The 25,204-nt window shown below is 36.0% G+C and overlaps 1 protein-coding gene across 2 annotated transcripts in view; it reads left to right on the forward strand.

Moving 5' to 3' along the window:
• The window catches only part of TOP2B (DNA topoisomerase II beta), a 58,597-nt gene that overhangs the window by 786 nt on the left and 32,607 nt on the right, over window positions 1-25,204 (forward strand). For both annotated transcript variants that reach the window (XM_021538075.2, XM_021538074.3), the window contains exons 2-8: window positions 17,003-17,176; window positions 17,859-17,949; window positions 19,921-19,984; window positions 21,187-21,332; window positions 21,741-21,838; window positions 23,185-23,397; window positions 23,476-23,649. In XM_021538075.2, coding sequence (XP_021393750.1) covers window positions 17,003-17,176; window positions 17,859-17,949; window positions 19,921-19,984; window positions 21,187-21,332; window positions 21,741-21,838; window positions 23,185-23,397; window positions 23,476-23,649 — 960 coding nt within the window. The remainder of the gene's footprint in view (window positions 1-17,002; window positions 17,177-17,858; window positions 17,950-19,920; window positions 19,985-21,186; window positions 21,333-21,740; window positions 21,839-23,184; window positions 23,398-23,475; window positions 23,650-25,204) is intronic.

Raw genomic sequence — 25,204 nt, forward strand, 5'->3', positions numbered from 1 at the left:
CCACCAGAGTTGCCGGTATTGCCTCTTGTTCCTAGAGCAAAGCTAGCAGAGGGTCTTTGTGTTGATCCTGTTTTCTTTTCCAACTGTGTGCAAGGACAATACCTGAAGTTCCCAAGTTTCAGAGACAGGAAGCAGGAGCTGTGTGCTTGCTGTTCCATCTTGGCATTCAACTTCATCATCCTGCAAAAGTTGTAACTCTGTAACAGACCCAAGAAGGGGGTGTTTTACTGCCTTTCGTGGATTGGTCGGAAGTATTAAGATTCGGGAGGGTGCTGGTGATAGCTGACTCTAGAATTGATGAATCCTTTTTTGAACCTCCTTATAGTCCTTTGAGAGTGCTGGCTCCCAATGCTGAGGTGCTTTCCTTGTCAGTAGTAAGAGTGATGCTCTCAGGTTTTGGTGAGACCTGAGAGGAAGGAGGAGCAAAGGTGACCTGAAGGGATCTGGTTCAGCCAATCAGTAACTCCCCTGCTTTTCTCTTGCTCAGCATTGAGGGGTAACTTCTTTAATGTTTAAGCAGAAGACACTAGATCTTGATGGACAGGTATCTTTAATCAGACACATGTGCTTTATAGAGGTGGGAACTTTTAACGAGTCTTAACAAGCAAACTTGTTCTTGTGTCCCTCTATATCTTGGAGCTGTTGAAAATGAAGTATTATTAGAGTGAACAAATCCTGTATGTTCTGCTGGTGGACTATTTCCATGGATGTAATTACTGCATTTTATGTTGGTAATTCTCTTTAATTTTAAGAAGTTGGCAGCATGGAAAGGTATATTAAAAAAAATGTGCAAGTTTCTGGGTGTGCCACTTGAAATCACACAGTTTAGCCATGGGAACATGTCTAAGCTGAGCAGCTATTCTCCTGTCTTTTCACAATATTTTGCAATCTTTATCAACTGTGGTCTTTGGATGACTTTTCAGAATTAAGATTGTACCATCTAGGTTCGACCAAGTAATTGAAAGTTTTACAGCTCATACAGAAAACTGCAGAATGAAGTGTGAAAATTACCGAATAGGCATTTTTATTGAAACATGTTCTTAAATGTAATGGGGTTGAAATTATGGTGAGTCAACAGTTTCCTACAACTGGAAATGATCAAACTTTTCATTCTCTAAATGTAGTAAAAGTTAAAAGTGTTTTTGTCAACTCAAGAGTAGTTGTAGGGAAATAATTGGCTTTTAGTTGGAACTGTGTTCATTTATTTTTTCAAAAAACAGTGGGACATTCTTTCTTTCTCTCATGTGCATTTTAAATGGTGAAGGTAGGATTTCTGAGCCAGCTCCTAAGACCAGACCTGTTCCATGTCAGCTGTAGAACTGGCATGCAGAAGAACAATATTGTTGTAGCACTGAATTGAATGGGGCCATAGCCTGTGTGCCAGGCTGAAACAAATGTTGGTTTAGGTGGTGGTTCATTTGTAGATGATCATATGATGTCCTTGAGGAGGGTGAGAAGGATAGATGTAGGGACAGAATAGTTTCAGCTGTCTGGCTTTAATCTGCTTGGCATGTATCTGCTGGATATGCAACCACTTGCAGTTCAGTTATAGGTTGTTTTGAAACCACCTTTATTTTCTTAGAATTCTTGCTAGTGTGTTGAAACCACTAGGATGCTTCTCTGTCTGAGTAATATATTCTCTATAGTCTGTGGTTTCTTAATAAGACCATGAGTTAAACAATTGAAGGGTAACAGAAGAAATGATTCCTCATCTTTTGTCCCTGAAGATGAGGAAATAATTTAAAACTTGGTGGGATGTTAATTTATGTTTCAAATAGCAAATCCTGTGTACATAATGTAGTTGCTCACATTTTAGTAAAGAGTTGTGTGTATAACTTCAGCTTTGGGTGTGATTCAAAGAGAATGCTTATAGGTAGGAAAGAATTACATGCAATTGTGAAAAAGGAAAGATACTTCCTATAATAGAGAATTTACTCTAGAGTGAATTTCATAATGAGACATCATACAAGCATCAGATGATACCTAATTTTACTTTTAAAAGAAAGAAGAATTAAATGTTTATGGAAAAAAACAGCAAGTCATCTGTGTTTTCTGCTGTAACAGGATTTGGAGAAATGTAACTACTTAGACACAATTACCAGTGATGGAACACATCAGAGTACAATAACTGAAAATGTATATTGGGAAAATAATTTAGCATTATTTAACTGGAGACAAACCAAGATAACCTCTGATTTATTAAATGTACTTATTTGGTTTTTTAATTGCTTTTTTTTCTTGGTCTGGTTGATGGTTTTCTGAACTCAACTTGCAGCTCTGCACTCTAGTAGTTGGTAGAAGGTGGAGTTTTGACAGAGTGATATAAATTACTTTTGGTGGGTGGTTGTATTAAGAGTTAGTTATAAAGCATGGATTTATAATAAGGAGAGTTTTCATTGGTGAAATGTAATGGCATTTTCTAATGCTAGAAAAACTTACTGTGAACAAATGGAATAATTCTTCAACCTTTATGTGTGTTTAGGAACTAAAGAAAATGAATTGTAATGGTGCAGTAATAGCACTTTATTTTTATAAATATGCCTTTTATAGTGAAGGTGACGTCATTGTAAGTAACACTTTGAAGTGCGTTGGTTCTGATACAAAGGTAATGCCCAAAAAACTGAGTATTTCAAACAAGCAACATTTAATCACTTAATTCTGTCAGTGTTTTCAAGACTTTTTCCTCGACCCTAAGAGCTAATGAGCCTGATAAATGGAAGCTGAGAGTGCAAATAATAATTTAGGACTTTGAACACTACTTCCACTTTCCTGTCCTTGGTGAAAGGGACAGGTTTTGACTCGAGGAAGTGCTAGGTTAAAGTGAACATATGTTGAGTGTTCATCTGACTTCTCTTTTAAAAAATATCATTAATATTTGCTCTTTAGATGGAGTGGAATGGAAATGATGTATATTATTAGTAGGTGGAAATATTGCATATATTTGGGTTATGCTTGTTTGAATAAATGCAGTAGCTGTATATTATTTAGTGAAAAGAGCCAGCCTTTCAAATAATCTAAATTCAGATATAAGAATCTTTCAGAGGATTCAGAGTTTACCTTAAAAATAAGGTAATTTTAACTTAATACTGTCATTTTTTAAAATATGAAGTGTGAATGTAATTGTTAAGATAGTAGGCTCAATATTTTTTTCTAAAGCACCAAGCATCCCATTAAAAGGATCTTGTCTTTTATTGTTTCATTTGAAATCAAATACATTTAACTTAATAAAGGGATGCCTTTCAGTTTGATTTGGCTTTTAATATGTTCTGAGAGGATTAAAGCAAGTGCTTCTCTTGAATAATGTCCAATAACTTCTAGTGATGTGCCATAATTTACTGGTTGTGGCTTCTGCACTGGGTGGTTTTTAGCTTTATGGGTAGATTTTTTGCATCTGAAGTCTGAACTGTATCTCTTCTACCCCAAGGATCTGCCCATCACTGCTACACCGAGCTTTGACCATTCCTCTGGTTTGAGAGCAGGGCCTTTTGGTTGGGAGCAAGGCAGGAGTTCCCTTCTTCTGCCAACATAGTGCTTGGAGGGAGAGTGTTGGGCTGAGACAGCATACCCAGGAGTTGCATTGTGTTACTGCTCTATCATGGGTCTGTCTGTAAGCTGTCAGGGTTCTGCCTGCCTCAAGTGTCAACACTTGGCAGATATGGTCAGTAATATGAACAAATCCTAATGAAATCTTCTGTTTTCAGAAATAAGCATACTGTCCTAGAGGTGAACCAAGGGTTAATAGTATTTTATCCTTTTTATTGCTGTTCATTACTATGCTATTCATTTCAAAGAATGAGTAGGTGGTTGAAGTTCTTACTTCTGAATTCTTTAGGCCTCTTTAGTTGCCTATCCAGACCCAGGTTGAAGCTCAGAATTAGGTTTCTGTTCTTTCTGTTTCTTTATCTGGATCAGGCCTTCTGTTTCTCTGCTGTCTGCAGCTGGGCTAGGACGCAGTTGTCACATATGTAACACTTGTTACATGTGCTGTTAGTTGGTCTTATCTTTGCTCTGATACGCTGTAGTGTCTGCAGAGCAGGCGTGGCGTGGGGAAAAGTCTTGTGTTTTTGCCAAGCCTTGTTTCAGTGCTGTTCTCTTGCTTTATATGAGTGTCTTTTGCTATTATGGTGACCACAGAACTGGGAGGTTTTTTGTCCTGTGTGTCCTTACCCTCCCTGCCCCTCCTTTTTTCACAGTTGTACAATGAAAGGAAGGTCAGATCTGAAATACTTGCCCCGATGTATTCATATTAGTATTGACTTTTACTAAACAGAATGTGTTTTGTAAGCTCTGAGCTATATAGTTATTTCCAACAGTTGAGGGGAAGCAGCATTCCCTCCTGGGCCTGTAGTATTTCTGATTCTACTACCCTTAAAGAAGCAGTGCTGTAAAGAGATGTCACGACTCCCTTGGATGTTCCAGCACCAGAGGGAGGTGTTTGTGGCTCAGTTGGGTGAGTCGGACACAATAGTTCTGAAGAGAGATTGCTCAGGTGCTTTGGTTTGCCTGCCAAAAAAAAAGTGGTTGCTTCTTATCCTCTATTCTCCACACCACCATTCATTAAATACTTTTGTTGTCCAGTCTTCTCCTTGTCAGAGTGCTGAATAATGCAGGATCAAAGAAGTGGTAGAGGAGATATCAAGTGGAGGCTTGGGACTGAACAGGATCGAGGCCACATCTTTGACAGCAGCTGAGCCAGTCCCACAGCTCAGGACGTGCATCTGCACCCTCTGTATTCCAAGCTGGGAGGAAACCTTGTTCTGGCATAGGTGAAAGAGTGATGGATGCATAGGGAGCTCAATTGTAACCAAGTCTAGGAAGGGATCTATATCTCAGGGTTTGGGGAGGAATTGATTTCAGAAGTTTGTGGGTGATTACTTTAGATGTTCAGGGAGGAAAGGTGTACATTTGAGCACATGCCCTCTGTTAATGTTCGACCTGTGGGATTTGTGTGTGTGTACACTTAATTTCTAAGACAATTGTGCTGTATTGTGCTAGTAAGTAAGGAATTACTTTATTTGGATAGATAAAGTAACCTTTCCAAATAAAAGAACATACAAGTAGACTAAGATAGCTTAGGTCTGAAAAAATTACTGATTAAATTTAATATTTCATTGGCAATGACTTTATTTTTCCAAAAGTATGTTTTTACCTTGCATCTAAACTGTCTCCTGTATCTATGTGCAAAAGCAGTATGCAAATGCATCTTTATGTTTCAGTTAATGAAAAGCAGCACCTGTGATTCATAGCTGATGGATGGGAGTGATTCCCTCCCCGGGAGTGAGTTTTGTGTATATATATATATATATATATATATATATATATATATTATATATAGAAAACTTAAGAATGAAAACTGTTACAGAAAACTTAATTTTTCTAATTTGAAACAGTACATTTCTTGCTAGTCACGTACAGTGAAAATATTATTCTGCATTAAGTAGGTGCTTTGTGAATGTTTTCAAAAGCAGATTGAGAAAAAAATACATAGTTCTATATGTGTATGACTGTGTGAAGATGTCTCTCTTGAAAATTGCATACTTGGAAATATAGTGGTGTCTTCTGAAGTACTTGTACTGGAACACACTTATACTGGTCTTTTGCAAGAATGTATTTTAAGGCTAGTATTCTAGATTTAAAGAAAATTCTAAATCAAGGGATATAAGATGTTATTACATAACTGAAAAGAAATACTAGAATTTGAACTATGTTTTAAGTTCTAGCGATAAAAACAAAATGTCAAGATCAAACACCAAATATTTGTGTTGAAAATATAGAAGAAAACTGTTTCTCATAAGTGAAGTGATAAACCAACTCTTAGTAATTTTTATTCAAAAATGTTTCCTAGCTGTATTCTTCAGGTATTTCAGTAAAGAGTACTCAAAAATTTGGTGTCAAAAGCAGGAAAATATTCCTCCCCTCCTTGACAAGTGAGCATCAGATCTGCTATTTTTAAAATTTCAGTGTGATTGCAAATGCTTTTCCTCTTATGAACTAAGGCCTTTTAAGTCGTGTTTTGAAGTGAGTTGTTAACTTATTCTATGATATCAGCTCATCTAGTTTCATTTAATAAAGCTATTTTAATATCCTGTTTGTGTCTCAGTGCAATTCCAATTTGCATAGAAATACAGTTTGCCACTGAAAGTAAGCTACTACTACTGTTTTTTTATTTTGTGAAAGTGATAAATCTGTGTATTTGTTACACTGTGCACATCTAGCAGTTTTAGTGTTTTTTTTCCAGCAAGTAAGCAAAAAGGATGTTAGCCAAGTTAGTGTAAAATCTATTTGAGCTAGAACATGTTTGGAAGGTTCAGATCTAAACATCAGAGCTATACTTTCCTTTGGACATAATTTAAAAAGCTACCTTAAAGGAGAAAAAAAAAAAAAAAAGGAAATATGTAAAAAAGGATTAAAATGCTTAATCTAGTTTTTTTTTTTCTCTTGATCTGTGAAGTACAATTGCAGTTCAGATACTAAGCAGTCCTCCTCTCATGAATACCACATCTTGATTTTTTTTGTTCTTTTTTAGTGAATGAGTGGGCCTAGTTAGTTTCCTAGTGGGTTTCCTGTTCCTTCTTCAGACATTGGAAACTTATGAGAAGAGCAAATGTATTAAAAAGTGGGCAAATGTCTACCTTAGTGAGGTGCCAAGAACTCACACCATCTTTCTCAATCTCTGAAGGAGTCTTTAAGGAGAGAACAAGAAATAATATTTTCTTGTCATGACAGAATACCAGAGCCATAAGATAACACTGAGAAGTTATTTTCCTATAAATCAAAAGAAGATAAAATGGAGAAAAAACAATAAAAAAAAGCTCTCACAACCAGACAGTTTGATATGTAATATTTCCATAAGAACAGTTAGAATTCTGGGTCATCTCCTAAGCAGGGCATCTTTACTTAAGAGAAGTGAGCTTCAGTGGAGATATTTCCAGCTGTGTAATCCATGGTAGCTCTGGGATATTTGCAGTTTTTAGGGATGATAGTGTATTAGTGTGTGAGCATTTCAGTCCTGTGCTTATTCCCCAGTTGTGTGCCATGATATGAAGGTACAAGGATGGCAAGGTGACTGGGGAAAAACAACTTTATCTCAGTCCGGCTGATATAGGGAGTTCTGCTGCCTGAGGTCATTCAGGCTGTTACTTCATGCATCAACACCGAGCTTTTTGTTGGCTGAGGTAATGTTTTTTGTCACACTCTGTTTAGTGATCCTAACTTAGTGTTTTCCACCACTGTTGTGTTACAGTGTCATCATGAAAGCTTTGAGGTGTCACGTCACAATCTTGGGGTAAAAGGGAGGCAAGTTGCTTGGAGGAGAGCAGTTGCAAGAAGTGAGGCAGTTATTATTTTTTGGTATTAAGTAGATCAAGAAGAGGGTTTCACGTTTGAGCACGTGAAAAATTGGCTGGGGGCAGAGGAAGAAGTTCCATATTGGTTTGCTTGAGTGAAAACAAACCTAAAGTTGTATTATGTTAACCTGCTCTTCCTGATATTAGTTAAGTCTTTCAGAATATGCCATGTAGACTTTCTTCTTTGCCAGCTGAGTGATAAACATGCATACCAGGTAACAGAAAGGTGATGAAAATGCAAAACAATTTAAAAAGTAATCTCAAAATATACTTGGAGTTATTTTATGAGTCTTTTATATGGTGGCTTTTATGGAGAGGTTGATTCTTCTGTCTGCCAAGACACAATTCTTAAATAGCAAATTAAAGGGTAGAGTTTTTATGATCTTCAAGATTGTCAGCACTTTTAAGGAACAATCCTGAAAGGCTTTTCCTAATTACTTCTGTAGGAATGCTGCTGTGGGAGGATGAGTGGCTGAGGAAGAGAGGGGAGTTTTGGAACAGCATTAAGGGTTTATTGACTCATTGATGCATCTGTTTTCCTCCTTCTGAATTGCTGTCAGTGTCTGGAACACCAACCCTCTGTTCCTTTTGCATGGAATTTACTACAGGATTGAGACTAGAATTTGTAGTGTATTTATGAGGCTTATAAAACGTTTCAAGGCTTAAAGTCTCTAGAGGAGGAGTAGATGTTGCATAGTAGGAGCTGAGCAATTAAACTCAAGCAACATTTTTTTAAGGAACACCGGATTCATATTTATTTTAATATGGCAGAAAAAATAGATTTTTGAACTAGAGAATACCAGAAAATGTGGCTGAGTTACCATAGGTGCCTCTAATTATTAAAAAGTAGCTTTTAGTGTGGACCAAATGGGGTATGAATGTATAGCATTTGTTCAATGTTTGGGACAGTCTTTAAAAGGAAAAAAAGCTCATTAATTTTCATGTATGTGGTGCCTTGTGTTAAGTAAATATGTTGTTATTTATTTTCTAATAGTTTCTGTTGATCATATTGAATTCCTTTTTAGGGCACCATTATTAAAAGTGTGTATTAAAAGTGTGAAAAACCCATGTATCACAGTCAAGGTATTTTAGTATTTCAATGCAAAGTAGACAGGCAAATAACATAATGGCGTGTTCTTATAAACAAATTCTAATATACTGTTAGCTGTTACATTTGTGAGAGTTTAAGAATTTGTTTTTCTTGTTCAGCAGAAGATTGCTTCCCACTGAAGACTGCAGTTGGATCAGTAACTTCTGAATGATATTTGGGCTCTCCTCTATTACTAATGTAGTGTGAGTGGCAGTCCAGAATCTAACCAGAAAAGTCTGGGTTTGGAGTGATCTGTAGAATGAAATCTTCATGTGTGCCAGTTAACATGAACTCAGAAACTATCCTCTTGGATTTGTTCTCTCCAGGTGCTGTCTTTGCAGCGTGAACATCTTGAATCTTGCCTTAGTCCTGTCCAAAGTTTTTCTTAAGTTTATTTGTTAATAATGAAGATAGGTCAGCAGGGGAAAAAATACCTTGCAGTATGATAAGGGTTCAAGCTGGCCATAGAACCCAAAGCATCTGAAAGAAAATACCACAGTGCTGATGCTATAGTTGACATACAGCCTGTATGGGTTTAAAAGATTTTGTTTTTCAGAAACAAAAATCTATCAGAATGTGGCAAGTAATCCTTGCAATTGGGAAATGGAAATGTGCTGGGAGTCTGGAATACTTTCACAGTGCTCAAACCTAGTGATGCAGTAAAGCATTAAGAAGAGGTCAAGGATGTGGGAAACACTGAGTTATAAAGAGGTGCAGCCAGAAACTGCTAACCTGAAGTTCAGATGTGAGAACCTCAAACTTTTTGATTTCTTGGCTAGTGGAGGGCTTATGTGTGAGCTGTCTGGTGAAACAGTGGACCAAACAGATTTGGGCATTCTGTCATCAAACAGCTTCAGCCAGTGGTTCCAAAGACCTATGTTACTAGAATCTGTAAGAAAACAGTCATAAGGTGTCTTAAAGTATAACATTAATAAATTAATTTTTGTTTTAGAGTATTTTTTCCCTTGTTCGTCTCTGAATTTTAGCTGAAAATAAGAGAATCTTAGAACATTATCTGTTACCAGATCATCCACGGATGTACTTTTTGATACTGTGTGAGCAATAAAAACTTTAGTATTGGAATAGAACTTGTCAGTGGGTAGACAACTAAAAAATTTCAGACCAACAGAAAAATCTAGTAATAAAATTAAATTTGTCATCATGCAAGGGCAGATGTTAGACACCTGCTTTTAAAGAACATAGGAAAGATCAGGATCTGAATGTATTGCTGGTTGTGTAGAAGCCTGTGCCAAATAAAGCATGACTGCTTCTATACTAACTTAATGTGACCAAAAATGAATTAATATTTAAAACAATATGCATCATTGTCTGGTCAGCAGTAATCACAGTGAGCATACATATATGCACAAAGGTTTTATTCTTCAAAAAGAATGGAGAAAGCAAATCCCTAAATTTTTATTTAAAACTGGTGTGCCTCTATGTTATGTATTATTAATCTTAAAATAAAAGTGATGCTACTTTTATGGTGTTTAGGTGTTTACTAGGAAGATGTAGCTCTGTAATTCCAAGAGTGTCATTCCATCATGCAGCTAAGCTGGCAATACCTGTTGAAAAGTGTGGGTTTTTTTTTTTAAATATATCCTCCTAGCTGTGTGTTTCTGCTCTTTGCACCACTAACTTGTCTGATTCTCTAGCAAGGTTGTTCACAAAAGTGAGATAGTGAACAACTGATTGCTTCTGGTTGATGAAGAATGGGGAAAAAATCTATTTGCTCCCTGAACCAGATTGTTGGGAGGTGGATTTGATTCCACTGTAAGGAGTGGAGGAGGAAAGAAAGAAGGAATTTTGCCCTTTTGGCAGCAGCGATGAATAGTTTTGGTTTTCCCTAACAGGGAAATCTGATCATTCTGAAGCTATTCTATAACTGGATCATCGTCACTAAACTCTACGTAATGTGATGTTTTCAGAGTCCAGAGAAAAGTGTCAGAATCAGGGGATTAAAAAAAGAGGGGAAAAAAATTAGGAATTTAAAATGAACAGATGGATTAGTTTCACTGGTGATACTAGTTCTGGGTGAATTTTCTGGGAACTCCTTTCCATGATCAGCTTTGGGAAGGATGTGATAGAGAGATTTAGTTCATGTCACTAATGCTATGTGACAGTCCATGAAAGTTTGCTGTGGTAAAAGGGAACTGTTACTTTTGTGTGTTTTCATCTTGGCAGGAGACCCCAACCATTTGTTAAACACAGCAGGAGAGTGGTTTATTTTGAAACTCCCTCCAGTTTTGTTTTCATGGTGGAAGGTATTCTGAGACAGTTTTCTTTGGGAAGTTTGCAAAACATTTAGGTAAAATTTTATTCCTTGTCTATTTTTCTAGGGCAAGAAGAGGCCATTATGATCCAATATGACACACTACAGTCAAGTGCATGTTATCTATAGAATTCCCTAGTAATTATCAAAAGGCACCTATACACTTTTTTTTTGGAGGTATAGCATATCTCCCTCAGAAGAGGTAGTTTTGTTTTGAACTCTAATCTGTGAATTTCATTACTTAATTAACCTCCCAAGGTTTTACAGCTTAATTACACTCAAAATTTACTGTCTTGTCCCACTAAATGTGCTTATCCTACACTTTATTTAAGGAAATGTAGGACACATGGCATGTACTTTTCTAAATTGTTATGTCCCAGGGCTGTATTTGCCTATTCAGGAGTATGTATCAGGAGTATTCATTATATGGAGTAGTTTAAGGCAGAAAAGACAAAGAGAAGGAAAGTTCTTGTTCACCTACATATTCTCTTCTAGACTCATTTATGCTTGTCTGCCAATGTAGAAAATGAGCCCTTTTCTTGTAACCTAATAGGGGTAAGAAAGAATGCAGACTAAAGAAAAATGGTTTATTAGTGTTGTTGTATGGAGATATTTTGCAGTGGAGGAGACTTAACAGTGACCAATACAAAATTAAGTTTTTGTAAGTGGGGAGAGACATTAATATTAACATGTTTCAGGTTTTTCAACTTTCCATGGTGTGGAATTAATCTACTTAAGTTAAGAGTAAAGCCTTCACTTAAAGTAAGGAGTCAAGCCAAGGATGTATATTCCAGCTGTGGCAAGATTGAAACTGATGATGAAACCTGGCTTCTTCGTTGTAGCTTTATGTGTTATTGTGTCTTTAGATAGGAATAGCTTTTCTCTGGTGCTGCCAAACCCTCTACATCAAATGTGTATTAAGATTTAGCTGCATGAAGTACAGCTGTTTGCAGCGTAAGTAACCAAACTCAGCATGGTGGCTCAAAACACAAAGAAAGATGACATGACCTTGTTTTCATTACAAAAAGGCAATAAAAATCTCTAACCTAATATGGTTGTCATACCTGCCTGCTTATACACAGAAATGTCAATGGATGAAAACACAACATGAGAAAAAAAAACAAAAACAAAAAACAAAACAAACAAACAAAAACAAACAAACAAACAAAAACCAAACAAAAAACAACCAACCAAACAAAAAAAAAGACAAAATATGAAGAAAGAAGATGCCAAAGCAAAATGTGTGAATTCATGGGTTGTAGGTGGACAATAAAAGCCTTGTTGTCAGACTGTTGTCTGTCAGCAGCTACTTGGGTCCTGGCTGTGGAGATCACCAAAGGAAAGAATGACTGCAGCTTTCACAGAGTACTAGACAAATTAATGGCGAAAACACCTTCAAAAGGGAAGCTCTGCAGACATTTCAGTCAACCTGGGGAAAGCAGTTGCCACAATAAGACCTGGTCATGACAGCATGCACAATAGTTTTGGTGTGGTAACCTGTGCAACAATTGCTGTCAACTGAGAATTGGGATTTTTCTCTCCAGTTGCCACTATGCTGTGTTTAAGAGCATGTAGGAAGCTGGCACCATCAGAGGTCACTGTATAAAGTTTGACTGCATGTCTTTGAAAGAGGATGAGCAGTGCAATAGGTTGTAGCTTTCCAAACTACTTAAGCATGGTTGTCTTGCTGACATACCATATGTGTGTATTTGTCACCAGTCTGGAGGGTTAGAAAGTCCACAAGATAAATAAGAATTTGTAAAGTTTTGAATGTCACAAAAATGCTGGCAAAGTCATACACTGTGTCAAAAAAAAAAAAAAAAAAAAAAAAAAAAAAAAAAAAAAAATTGGCAACATTAAAATTGTAAAGCAGCCCTTGAAGATTGGGTAACCTATAAACAAACAAGCAAAAAGCATTCCTACTGTGAAGCAGAAGACTTAAGCCCTTTGTGACACTTGGTTAATTCTCTTTAGGGGTTTTCTCATGAAACAACAGCTGATGCTGTTTTGAGAAGTGTTATTGAAGCTTTAACAATGGTGAAGATCTTTCATACAGGACAGAATACAAAAGGCATTCTTGAGACAGTTCCAAAATATACAGCAGAGATTGAGAGTTAAACAGCACTGTGGTTAGGTACTCGCCCAGTTTAAAACAAAAAAAAAAAAGAAAAGTGGGGGAGGACTGTTGAATTTATCTGTATTTTAAGTAGTAGAAATTCAGAAGTTGAAAACACTTAAATTTTATTTTGGTTTTTTATCAAGGAACACAGAATGTGAAGACTGTGGAGGATATTTTTGTTCTTAGATCTCTATCCTGTGTTTGGTGATGAAGATTTTCTCTTTTTTGGAATGAGTTCTAAGCATCTAAACAACTCTAAAAATGTCCATTTGAGATGGAGATAAAAATATTCAGAATTGGTTTTCTGGGTACAGCACAGCTCAAAATGCTTGGCCTGGGAAACTGCAGTTCTGTGGACTTCTCGTCCTTGCATACCTACATAATTACATTAATTTGTAGAATTGAAGACATTTGGGCTTTTGCTTTTGTGGTTGTGTTTCAGTAGTGTGTTAAATGAGTTCTGAATGTTTATAACACAAGGGTTTTTTGCATGCAGATTATTATGATTCTTGTAGTATTGTATGAATGAAATCATACATCATTAATAAAATCTGTCCTTCTCTATGACAATGAAATGAACATTTAAGCTTGGCATATTTTGTGATGTCTTAATAAAAACTAAAATAAAAACTATAGCATTAAAGTTCATTGAAGTTAAGACTACTTTTTTCCTTTCTTTTAAATCCTTGAGCAGAAATAAAATATGCTGATCCTTTGTGTATTTTTCTTCCTTCTTAAATCATACATTGTCATGTTCCAATGAGTGTGTTATAAACAATAATGGACATAGGTGTCCCAGGGAGTGCAACAGCAGAGGATCCTTACTAATGGTGGCCTTCAACAAACCTCAAGTGTCCCCAAGGGACACTTTTTATGCAATAGTTTGTTTGTGTGTGACCTCCCTTGTCTGTCAATATGACAACATTTTGAAAGTAACATCTCAATGGAAGATAGAGTTTTGATACTCTACATTTATTGCTGATAAATTGGAAAGTATAAACTTCTCTAAGCTGTCAGTAAGACTTTGACTGGAAAGCAGAAATGCATTTCTTAGCATTGTATTAAAGGCAATAGCTTGTAGAAATCCCCTCCCAGTATTCTATTCTGTAATAATTTTTCCCAATCTAGAGCTACTCAGTGACAATCAGATGGACTTTTGCTAACCTTCTGACTTGTACTCTACTCATCCTGTAGCATTTTTGCTATTGGAGGCAGGAAAGTTGTAACCTAAATATTTAGGCTAAGGTTTAAGTTCTCACTTTGTGTTAATGTGTGTGCTGAGTTGTGATGTATGGTTAGATCCCAGTCCTTGCACATTGGATGAGTAGAAGCATTTTGGAGACCTGTCTCAGAACAGTCCTGAGAATATAATACTGATAAATATGTCAGCTGAAGAAATATGTGATAGCTGCCCATTACAAACTTCCCTGGCTGTAAAAACTTCTTATGGCCTAAGAATTGGGAGCAAATGGAACAGATTTGTTTGAACAAGTTTTGATGGTCTTTGCATGTGGAATTCTTTTGCATTCTCTATCAACTGCATCCCCTCTCTTCCATTTTTTTTCCAACACTTATTTAATCTGAGAAATATTATTTTCCTGCTAGTCACTGGTCCCTTCAGAACAAGTGAACATAGTAAAACAGTGTTAACAGAGCTGTGGGATCAGTAAGGGAGCTAAGGATAATTCCTATGAGATATGATGTCAGAGATGGTAATAAAATAAAAAATATTTATATACATGTACAGTGAAACTCATTGAAAGCCTGGACATCATCCACAGAGCTACTTCAGTGAAAAAAATTATGTTGCAAATATTGGCAATGCTTCTTTAGTAACAGTTCTTATTCCTCCTCTTCCATGTATCATTTTAGTGCATCTATTTGCAAAATTCTGTTCCTTTTCTGCTTGCTTAGTTGATGCATGGCTAATATTTTTAGGATGATGGTGGCAGGGTTATCACAGTTTACAACCAAATAACTGTGAAGGCTAAATTAACCTGGATACTAAAGCCCTCTTATCGCCCATGTGATTTTGCAACTTCCATGTTTGGCAGAAAATGAGATAGACTCCAGAAGAATAGTCATGAGAGCTAGTGTTGTGGCTCCAACTCTGCTGCATGTAGTCCTTGTTCCAGATTGTGAGGTTCCCTGGGTTCTTTCCCCTTTTCCTCTGGATGCTGTCAGATATAGGAGTAGGTAATAGAGAATGTTATTCTCATTTGGCATGTTCTGGTTTACTCATGGCCAAATAATTGGTTGTTGTCATCCTTGGTGCACACAATCTGCCTCTCTCAAAGTTCCGAAAGTGTACTTCCTAGAATTTCCATAAATAAACTAGAAAAATGTGATCTCTGAATCTGGAGGAGAAAGGTAATTGCCCATGTTATGAATAGAATTAAAAGCTTTATTCTTCTGCCAACTGGGTGGGGGGGGGTGGGGGGGTGGAGGGGTGTAGAGGCATCAAAGCCTGAGTACTAGAAGCTGGAGAAGAAAAATGAGATTAACATGTGGAGAATTGTGTGCTATAGGTTGGTGTTTGGCCTTTTTGATTCTACTGAAGTTGTTAGTGTGAGTTCAGTATCCTTTGCTCCTTTTTTTCCTATGGATTTATGTGCCCTTTGCTTTCAGTACTATCTGGGGCTGCAACAAACGCTAGGTTGAAAGAGAAGTGATTACACTTCCTTTTGGACAAAAGATTTGCAGGATGACTGGTTAATTGAAGGTTGGAGTTTAGCCTGTATGTACCATATATAGACACATACTGGAAACAGCTAAATGAGAGGGAGAAAATTTACCTGAGTGGCAAGTGAGTTTTGCTCTCATTATTTGTTTGGTGATAGTTCCTATTGGTCATGTCACACCTGCTTCAGTGTTGATAAACCCTCTCTGAGAGAAGGAGGCAATTTCAGGTACTGGGTGGGTGGAGACAGAATTTCTTATATCTTCCTAAGGCAGGCAAATAAATCATGTGAATTAAAGTTACATTTACTGTCATTTTTAAAGTAATTTGGATAATTCCAATTTATAGATAGGCATGCATACTGTAAAACATCATTCCTAGTCTCTTTGTATATATGCTTTTACTGTCTCAGAAGAGGGCCAGTCTATTTGGTCGTTCTGAGATTAACCTTTTTTAATGGGATTTTCATTCAAAGGCAAGGAAGTATCTATCAGGAAAAAAATTGCTGAAAGTGCATCAAATCTCTTTATCTTACCTGGGCCCCATCCCAAAGTGTTTTGGTTTACCATAAAACTGTTCTTCAAGGTATTTTTCATAAAATTCAGACAGATTAGGCTTTAATTCTGTTAAATTCCAACATTAGCCTATGTGGTTCTCTCTTCTTAGAGTCCTTGGCTTATTTCAAAGAATCATAGAATGACCTGGTTAGGAAGAGACCTTAAAGATCATCAAGTTCAAACCCCCCTGCTGTGGGCAGGGACACCTTTCACTAGACCAGGTTGCTCAAAGTTCCATCCAGCCTGGCCTTGGACACTCCCAGGGTTGGGGCATCCACAGCTTCTCTGGGCAACCTGTTCCAGTGCCTCACCAGCCTCACAGTAAATAATGTCTTCCTAATATATAATCTAAACCTGCTTTCAGTGTGAAGCCATTCTCCCTTGTCATTCCTCTATATGCTCTTGTAAATTAATATCTCTCCATTCATTATAAAGCTTTCTGGGATTGTATCAGGTTTGATCACCTCAATAGAGAATGTAAGTTATAGTAATTGAGAAGCCAGTAGGAGAGGCATTATAGTGTTTCTTAAGTCCTGCTGAATGAATTGTCCAGATAATAATGTAAAAGTGTAGTATTGCTGTTACCATTTAGAACAGTATTCAGTGGTTTGGATTCAAATGCTTATACATAAAATGAATGTTATAAATTCTTAACCTGAAGAAATGGGTGCCTTTTGTGCTGTTTTTTCCTTATTTTGGTTTATTGTGCTTAGTAAATTGCTGAAGTTTGAATACGCAACTATTTGTTAAGGATCTGTCATGTAATCTGTTGATTTTTCTCTGTTGCAAGGAAGCTTTATCTTAATACATCTGAAAACTTAACATTTAAATTACATGACAAGTTTTGATTGTAATTTAAATCTCTGTCAGATTTTGTTTATATCTCAAGTGTGACAGATTGAATGAGGTTGATTGTTGTTTTCATTTGGTTTTTTTAGACATTATTTGATAATCAGATGAATGCTTCAAAAAAGGAAGACTCAGAAAGCATTAATAAAAATGACACTTCAAAGAAGATGTCTGTTGAGAGAGTTTATCAGAAAAAGACTCAGCTTGAGCACATCCTCCTCCGTCCAGATACCTACATTGGGTCAGTGGAACCCTTAACTCAGGTAAATGTCACTAAATTTACAGTGTTAATGGTTTTTCTTGCTTTAATGGGGAGATGTCTCTTCTGGTTATTAAATAGGTACATCTCTGTTTTTCTCAATTTTCTGAATTAGAAGGTCAAAAGTAGTGGTCTTGTTTATGTATGCATGTGTAGGAAGGGGATAAGACTTGCTTTAAGGCATTGAGTTCATCTGAAAAGAGATGATCAAAAAATACTGAAATCCAGTCAAAATACAAACACTCACCTGTGTGTGTAAGCAGACAGCTATGCATGTACAGGTCTGTGCTCACGAATGCCTATGAGCACACAAATTTGTATGTATATATTTGTGAGTAGCATTTGTACTAAGTGCAAAAATGCTTTGGTCTCTTGGTTTAGTAGAGAACAGAGAATTTAAGCCTCCTCCTGGCACTTTCTTCAGTTGTTTGTGTGAAGTTTTAAATTGCTTTGAACTTCACTGTCTGTACTGTTGGGAGTTCCCCGCCAAGCAGAAAAATAATGGATTTTCATTATGAAATTCTTTGTGGGTACAGCTATAACTTCTGCAGACTTCTGCTTTTGTCTTGTAGGGCTACAGTAATCAGACTGTAAGAGGAAAGTTCCTGAAGGAAATAGATCTTAGAGAATCGCAGACTTGTTTTCCAAGATAGTAAATACTTTTATTTTATTTTGTTTCCGTGTAGTTAATGTGGGTTTATGATGAAGATGTAGGAATGAATTGCAGAGAAGTAACCTTTGTTCCAGGATTGTACAAGATCTTTGATGAAATTCTTGGTAAGTATTTTTAGCAATAATAGTGCCTTAGCATTGTGGAGTATCATCTTATCTGAGTGCTCTCAAAGTACATCAACTTGTATATATCAAGTTTAAATCCCAGACTTGAATCCTGTTAAACTATAGGGCATAAAATTTGAGTGCAGTCTAGAACTATAGAACAGTTTAAAAAGGAAGAGTTTTCAGCTGAACTTGTAAGAAAATGTAAAAATTTGTTACTGCATGCCCAAACTAGATCATTCTTTATGATCAATATTGCTACAAGATTTTTAATCCATTAAATGTTTTTAGGGCTACTATTTAAAGTGACATTTGAAAAAATACTTTTCCTCCAAAAGAATGCAACTTCCGAGTTATCTGAGTGTTCACTTAGATCATCCTTTCATCAATCATTAAAACTTCCTCCTTCTGTACAGAAGGATAGTAGTGGTAGTTTTCATGGGTCATTTCTAGACTTCATACCGTTTTAAAATAAATGAGTATCATTCTGCCATTAAAAAGCACTATGACTGAGGCATAAAAAATTATTTTTAGAAAATTTTGTCAGAATTCTCTGAGTTACTGTGATTTGTTGGTTGATGATATTCTGTTGGTGACAGGCACACAGGAATCAGCAGTAGAGATGTGGAATATATGAATAATGTGCTGTCTTCTGAACTGATATTTTGGCCTAATTGGCATGAAATCTTGGACTTACCAGCTTTTATGAAGTTCTGTTTAAAAGATTGGTAGGATTACCTCATAAATTAAGTTATGGTCTACTGAGGTCAGTTTTGTTGTGACCTTCATTAGGTTCACAACTTTTCCACATCTCTAAAATTGCTTTACAGCATTGCTGTCTTTGAGGTGATGTATCTTAACCATATGGAAAATAATGCTTAATATTTTTAATATTATTTTTAACTTATTACTTAATTTGATAAACATGGGAATGAAAACCTTTAATCTCTTCTGTTTTGAGTGCTGCCTCATAGATCTTAAGTTTTTTGGCTTTTCGTGTTAGGAAGACCACTTCCATATTGTCCCATTCAGAAGGAAGATCTGTAGTTTGTCATTACTGTAGTACTTCACAGGTTATTGCTGCTTTATGAAGCACTGATAAGTTTTCCAGTGAGTGGGGTTTGAGAACTAGGGGACAGTGTAGTAACATTATGAAAATGGGACGTTTAAGCTATGCATGATTTTGAATGAAACTGCACTTCATGATTTTAGCAAAAGCACCTTGAAATAGCTGGTCTTATACTGAGGTCCTTGTCAGATGTTACTTGTCAGATATTGTACTTTGGGGTTTTACCTTCATCTGTTTCATGGATGATGAGACAGAAACTGAGAATGACTGTATTCTGTTTTCATATTTAGTGGCCACTGTCACATTTCTGCTTCCTGTAGTTCATATACATGGCAATGCAGTTTAATTAAATTCTGATCTAAAGTGTTAATTGCTAGTTATCCTTGTTTTGATCCTAAACTGTGTAGACTGTGAGTTACAAGTCTTGCAGGATCTTTAGAGAGAACTTGTGCTGCAGTCAAAACACTCAGCAATGGATGTGAGTTTTTTGGTGTGTTTCAATGTGTAAACTGGTCTGGTGATGCATGTAAGTTTCTAGGGTTTTTCATGTACATACTGCATATCCAAACAAGCGAATATCCAAACAAGAAAAAGAGAAGAATGAAGTGCTCAATATGTTAAGAACAGTTATGAGCTCACAAAATACACTTCTATATTTATTTCTGAGATAGTCTAACTGCTAGAAATAGAATCAGTAATTATAAGAAGGTTGAAAAATATCTTCTTGTAGATACTTGGTTGTATTTATAGACTCCAGTGCTAAGATACAAAATATATACAAAGGGATTAAGAAATACCTGGACTATTGTAACTGCTGGTAGAATATGTATAAAATCAGTTTTGCAGACCAAGAGATTAATAATTGCCTATGAAGTGTTAATTTGTGCTTCTTTGTTTCATAGTAAATGCTGCTGACAATAAGCAGAGGGACAAGAATATGACTTGTATTAAAATATCCATTGATCCGTAAGTAAAAGCATGCTTTCATTTACTTTCCCTGCCAGTGCTATTGCAGTTTAGATTTGTACAAATGATTTTACTAATGAAATTGGATTTCTTGGAAATAGAATGTTTTTGGAATTGTTTCCGTTAGCTTCACATTTTAAGATGAAGTGGTGAATTAAAAGTGCTACCATTCTGAATTTATAATAATTGCTTTCCTTAACCATTTGTTAAGGTTTGAATGAAACTTAAAACCAGAAGTCCATAAAATTTATGATAAATTTAAATTGGCAGTGCATAACTATAGCCAGCCAGGTTCTCTGCAAATCTTAAATACCAGCTTTGAGGTTTTGTAACACAGTTTTGCCTCTCTTGAACTTCTGTGTTAATTCCTTCAGCATTAGGATAAGACTGTTTGAATTAGTAATTTATATCACACTGAAACTTCATGTTGCAAATACATCATTACCATGTTTTTGAAACTGAATACTTGTAGAGATAATTTTAGGTGAGAAGTACAGTATTTAAGTAGATGCTGATTGGGTTCCTTTAGTAGTACATTTTCAGTGACATTTAACTGAATAATAAATTTCTTAGAAAGCTAGTTTTCAGACCTAACCTTTAGGGTAAATATGCTGAGAAGCAATTTTTCTGCTTTCATCATGGTGTGGGAGGGAAATTGTAAATGTGTAAATTTGCCTGACCTGTCCTGATTTTGAACTCTCTAATACTCAAAAATGAAAACTGTGTAAGAGCTAGAAATATTAATGATGCCAGATATCGATGGATTTTGGCACTTACACATAAAATAAGTCACAATATTTATCATAACTCAGAAATAACTCTTTTAAAGAGATGATAACTTGTCTGGATGGACTTCAATGAAACCTGTATCTCTAACTTGAGTTTAATTCTGTCACTGTCAGGATCCTGTTGCAGTTCAGGTTGACAGTGAAAGCTCTTCAAACAGATTTTTGGGCGTTATTGTTGTATGAAATACTGTCATGTATGGACAATTTAAGCTCCTTCTTCCAAGACATCTAATAAGCAAAAATAAATAGAGTTTTTTTGTAATTGAATTTTTTAGAGCTCTAAATAAATGTGGTAAGAATATGGTCTTCTGCTATATTTTTATGTAGTTATTTTATTTACTGTGTTTAAACAGGTATGCTGAAGTCTGTTTTCAAGATTGCATTCATTTGCTTAATGTCTTCAATATTTTTTAGGGAATCTAACATTATCAGCATATGGAATAATGGAAAGGGGATACCAGTTGTGGAACACAAAGTAGAAAAAGTATACGTACCTGCTTTAATCTTTGGGCAGCTACTAACGTCCAGCAACTATGATGATGATGAGAAAAAAGTTACAGGCAAGGCTGTTCAATGTGCTTTGTTTTATTCAGTTAAGCCATTGTGTACCCCTTCAGTATGCTTCCCCTTCTTAATTTTTCTCTTTCTCTTCTGTTTCGTAGCAGGTGATTACTCAGTCACTATTACTATAGCTCTTTGTTAGAGTAAAAAGATGTAAAGAAAATATCTTACTCTTCCTTTTTTAATTCCAGTGTTTACAGAGAAGTTTACATTTACATCTCTAATTATTAATTACACTCATTATTGAGTTACAAACAGCATACTTTTATGTTTTAATTGTAATATATATGAGTATTTAAGCACTTCTGCTTCTAAAATGCAGGGAAAAATAAATTTGATAAATCAGAATATGATTTATTATCCTAAATTTAAACTGACCCTAATTTACTATATATTGTTTTTTTCAGGTGGACGCAATGGCTATGGTGCAAAACTTTGTAACATATTTAGTACAAAGTTTACAGTTGAAACTGCTTGCAAGGAGTACAAACACAGCTTTAAGCAGGTATAGAAATGTTAAAAACTTCTTTTTTCTTTTTTTAGTTATAGGTGTAAAATCTAACACATATAGGAGTATTTAATAAAATGGATAATTTCTCATTCAAAGGGATGTGCAGTTTGCAGGCTAGGTTAGTTCAGTTGGTAAAAATTGGTATTTCTATATTTTAGGCTTTTTGGGTAAAATAATGCTTTCTTTGGAGTGTTTGGTGACTAAAAACCGCCAAATTTCTGTTAAATGTGAAGTATATTAATGTACCTGTGAAAAGGAATACATTTTGAAATTGCTATTGTATGATTTGTCAAATGAATCTTTCTACTTAGCTATACAAACATGGAAACAATTATCTATGTAATTTTGTATGGTGTTAAGAAACAGATTTTTTAGTTTCTATGTTGTAAATTTAACTAGCCCCACGTGGACTTAAATGAAAATTCCCCACATGAACCCATTGCTCATTGTTAGCACACAGGCCAAGAATGTGGTCAGGTCTACTGTATATAACTTTGAAATGGCCACCTTTCTAAAAGTTTAAAGTAGTTTGGCAGAGTAATAGATACCAAAGTTCCGTGGCTTTACAGTATTTCCTAGCTGGGAGCTTTCTTCTAGTACTTTCTGGACAATTAATTAATTTCTGGTCATGCTGTCATATCAATACATAAATAATACACTTAATCTGTTATGCCTGTCTCTTAAAAAATGTAATATTTTATTGCTGACTGCCAAAGGGAAAATTAATATTGGTTCAAATGTACTTTTTGAAAATGACTAAATGCTTTATGGCTTAAAGTGCTACGATTGTCAAAATCTGTGAGAATTTATTAAAACTGGACTTCGATATATGCTGTGAGCAGGTGTTCTGCTTGATCATGCAGATGTGCCCATGTTCTTAAAGAGGGAATGATACAAGACTTCCGAGTCAAATATGAACACCTTGGGTTTTTTTTTTTTGGGCGCACTGTACAGCCATCATGATGCTGAGTCTCTGCACAGGGACTAAAAAGCCTCTCTGTCGAGGTGTGTAGTAGATTGAAAGTGTTAAACGGATGGGTAACAAAGACTGTAATCCCAGCTCACTTTAATTTAGTAAATTCTGTGGGAGGCCCCATTTGCATTAGAATCATGTCCATCAATGTAATAATACCTGCCTGTTTCCAGAAACCACAAATATGCTGTCACCTATGCTTGTGCTTACTTTTGTAAATCAGTTAACTTTGTGTAGTGTTTTACCAGGGGAAATTTGTGAGTTTTTTTGTTGTGTAATTATTGCAATCCCAGCATAGCTAGAAAAGGGAATAAAGGACGAGGGTAAGGTGTTGTAAACTAACATCTAAAATGTTTTGTTTCCAAAGACTTGGATGAACAACATGATGAAGACCTCTGAACCCAAGATTAAGCATTTTGAAGGTGATGACTACACATGCATTACATTCCAGCCAGATCTGTCTAAATTTAAGATGGAAAAGCTTGATAAGGATATTGTGGCCCTGATGACAAGACGAGCATATGATTTGGCTGGGTCATGCAAAGGAGTCAAAGTCATGTTGAATGGGAAGAAACTACCTGTAAGAACATCACTTGATATGTCTTGGCTGTACTGAGTATTTGGTGGAGAGAGTAGTGACTGTTACCTTTACTTGTAGGTAAATGGATTTCGCAGCTACGTAGATCTTTACGTAAAGGACAAGCTGGATGAAACCGGAGTCGCGCTCAAAGTCATCCACGAAGTCGTGAATGAACGATGGGATGTGTGCCTCACTCTGAGTGAAAAAGGGTTCCAGCAGATCAGCTTTGTAAATAGTATAGCTACCACAAAGGTGAGTGGTTAGATCAAATGGTACAAAATGGAAATGATAAAATGTGTGCTGGGGCTATACCCAGTCAGGTGTTTGATAAGAAAGTGAATCTGGGTTGCTATAAATAAATAGGTGAGGTAATCCTCTGCATGAGAGGAGCTGGCAGAGCAATTGGGTGCAATCAAAATACATTCATAGCAGTATTTCTACATAAGCACTACTTTTGAAAGTGCCAGTAGTCATTATTGGTGATACTGATGTCTTATATGAGCATACATGCTGTTGAAGACAATGGAACTAATTTATTTCTTCCCTTTTTACACATTGTAATAAGATAATTCTGAAAGTAAGGTTAGAAAGTGTACAAAAGCCTTTAAAGCTACCACTAGCAAGTTTTGGAGGAGAAAAATGGCTCTTGGTGTCCTTGAGCATTAAATGCTCTGTCCATGAAGCATTAAATGGCTGAAAAATTTGGCCTGAAGTGTTGAGATTAATTTTCATTTCTTTTTGTATCTTGTAAGGCTATCTAGGATTTCTTTGCAACTATAGTAATAGTAGTGATTTAATAACAAAGCTTTTTATACTAAAGCAGCAGTGTGTGCTCAGCATACTAAATAACGTACAGTTTGGTGCTTCTCAGCTTGTGGGGATGGTCAGGCAGGAAGGGGATTACCTGAAATCAACCAGCATAACTCTTATTTTTTTTGGCATGAGTCAGATTTAGAGATCTGTGGTCCACCATGTTGAAAAAGGGTTTGTCACTTCTGCTGTTCACAAATTGCACCGGATGAGTGACCTAACAGCTAGGTAGTTAAGTTGTTAGCTCGTACTAAACACCATAGTTATTAGAGGTAGCAGATCTAACAAGCTGGAATTAACAAGACTAGAACAAGCAGTCCCAGTAACTGGTGATACCTTTTCTAGAGAATCTTAACTATGAGCTTTCCAAAAGATGGGAAAGATAAGAATTGGTAATCAGACACATTGAAACCTCTCCTTGCTCAGATCTCTGTTGAAAGAGTCAGAAGAAAATTTTAATGGTAGCACAAATGGTTCATAAGCACTGGTGGCTACACTTCAGTCTAGCAGGTACCCAGAAATGTCAGTGTTAATCTTGGTGGTAGGTGATGTCTAGCCAGTGTTTGGTGAGACATAATTTTTGTTACATAACTTCTTTTCAGTCGCTCATTGTTAGCTGGACAAATGTTCTGTGGTAACAGGGCAGGGTTATTTCATTGTAGAATATTTAGTTTTTACGTGTGCATTGCAGTTAAAAACTTTGTCAGAACTAGGGATGACAAATCAGGTAGTAGAAGGGTTACAACTTTGTTTTAGTTCAGGCCTTGTTGTGCAGCATAAAGAAGAAAAATAACATGACCTTAAAGACGTGTACAATACTTTTATGAAGAAACTGGCAATGTAGAGAAACTTCATTATGGTTGATACCAGGCTAAAAAAAATTGTTTGAAAAAACGGAATACTTCCTGATTCCTAAGTATAATGAATTGCATACACTTACTCCAAAGATTTTGACTTTTACTCTTCTGGATCAGTTTTCACCATCATGCAGTTACAC

The sequence above is a fragment of the Lonchura striata genome, chromosome 1 (genome assembly GCF_046129695.1).
Source record: "Lonchura striata isolate bLonStr1 chromosome 1, bLonStr1.mat, whole genome shotgun sequence".
Lineage (NCBI taxonomy): Eukaryota > Metazoa > Chordata > Aves > Passeriformes > Estrildidae > Lonchura > Lonchura striata.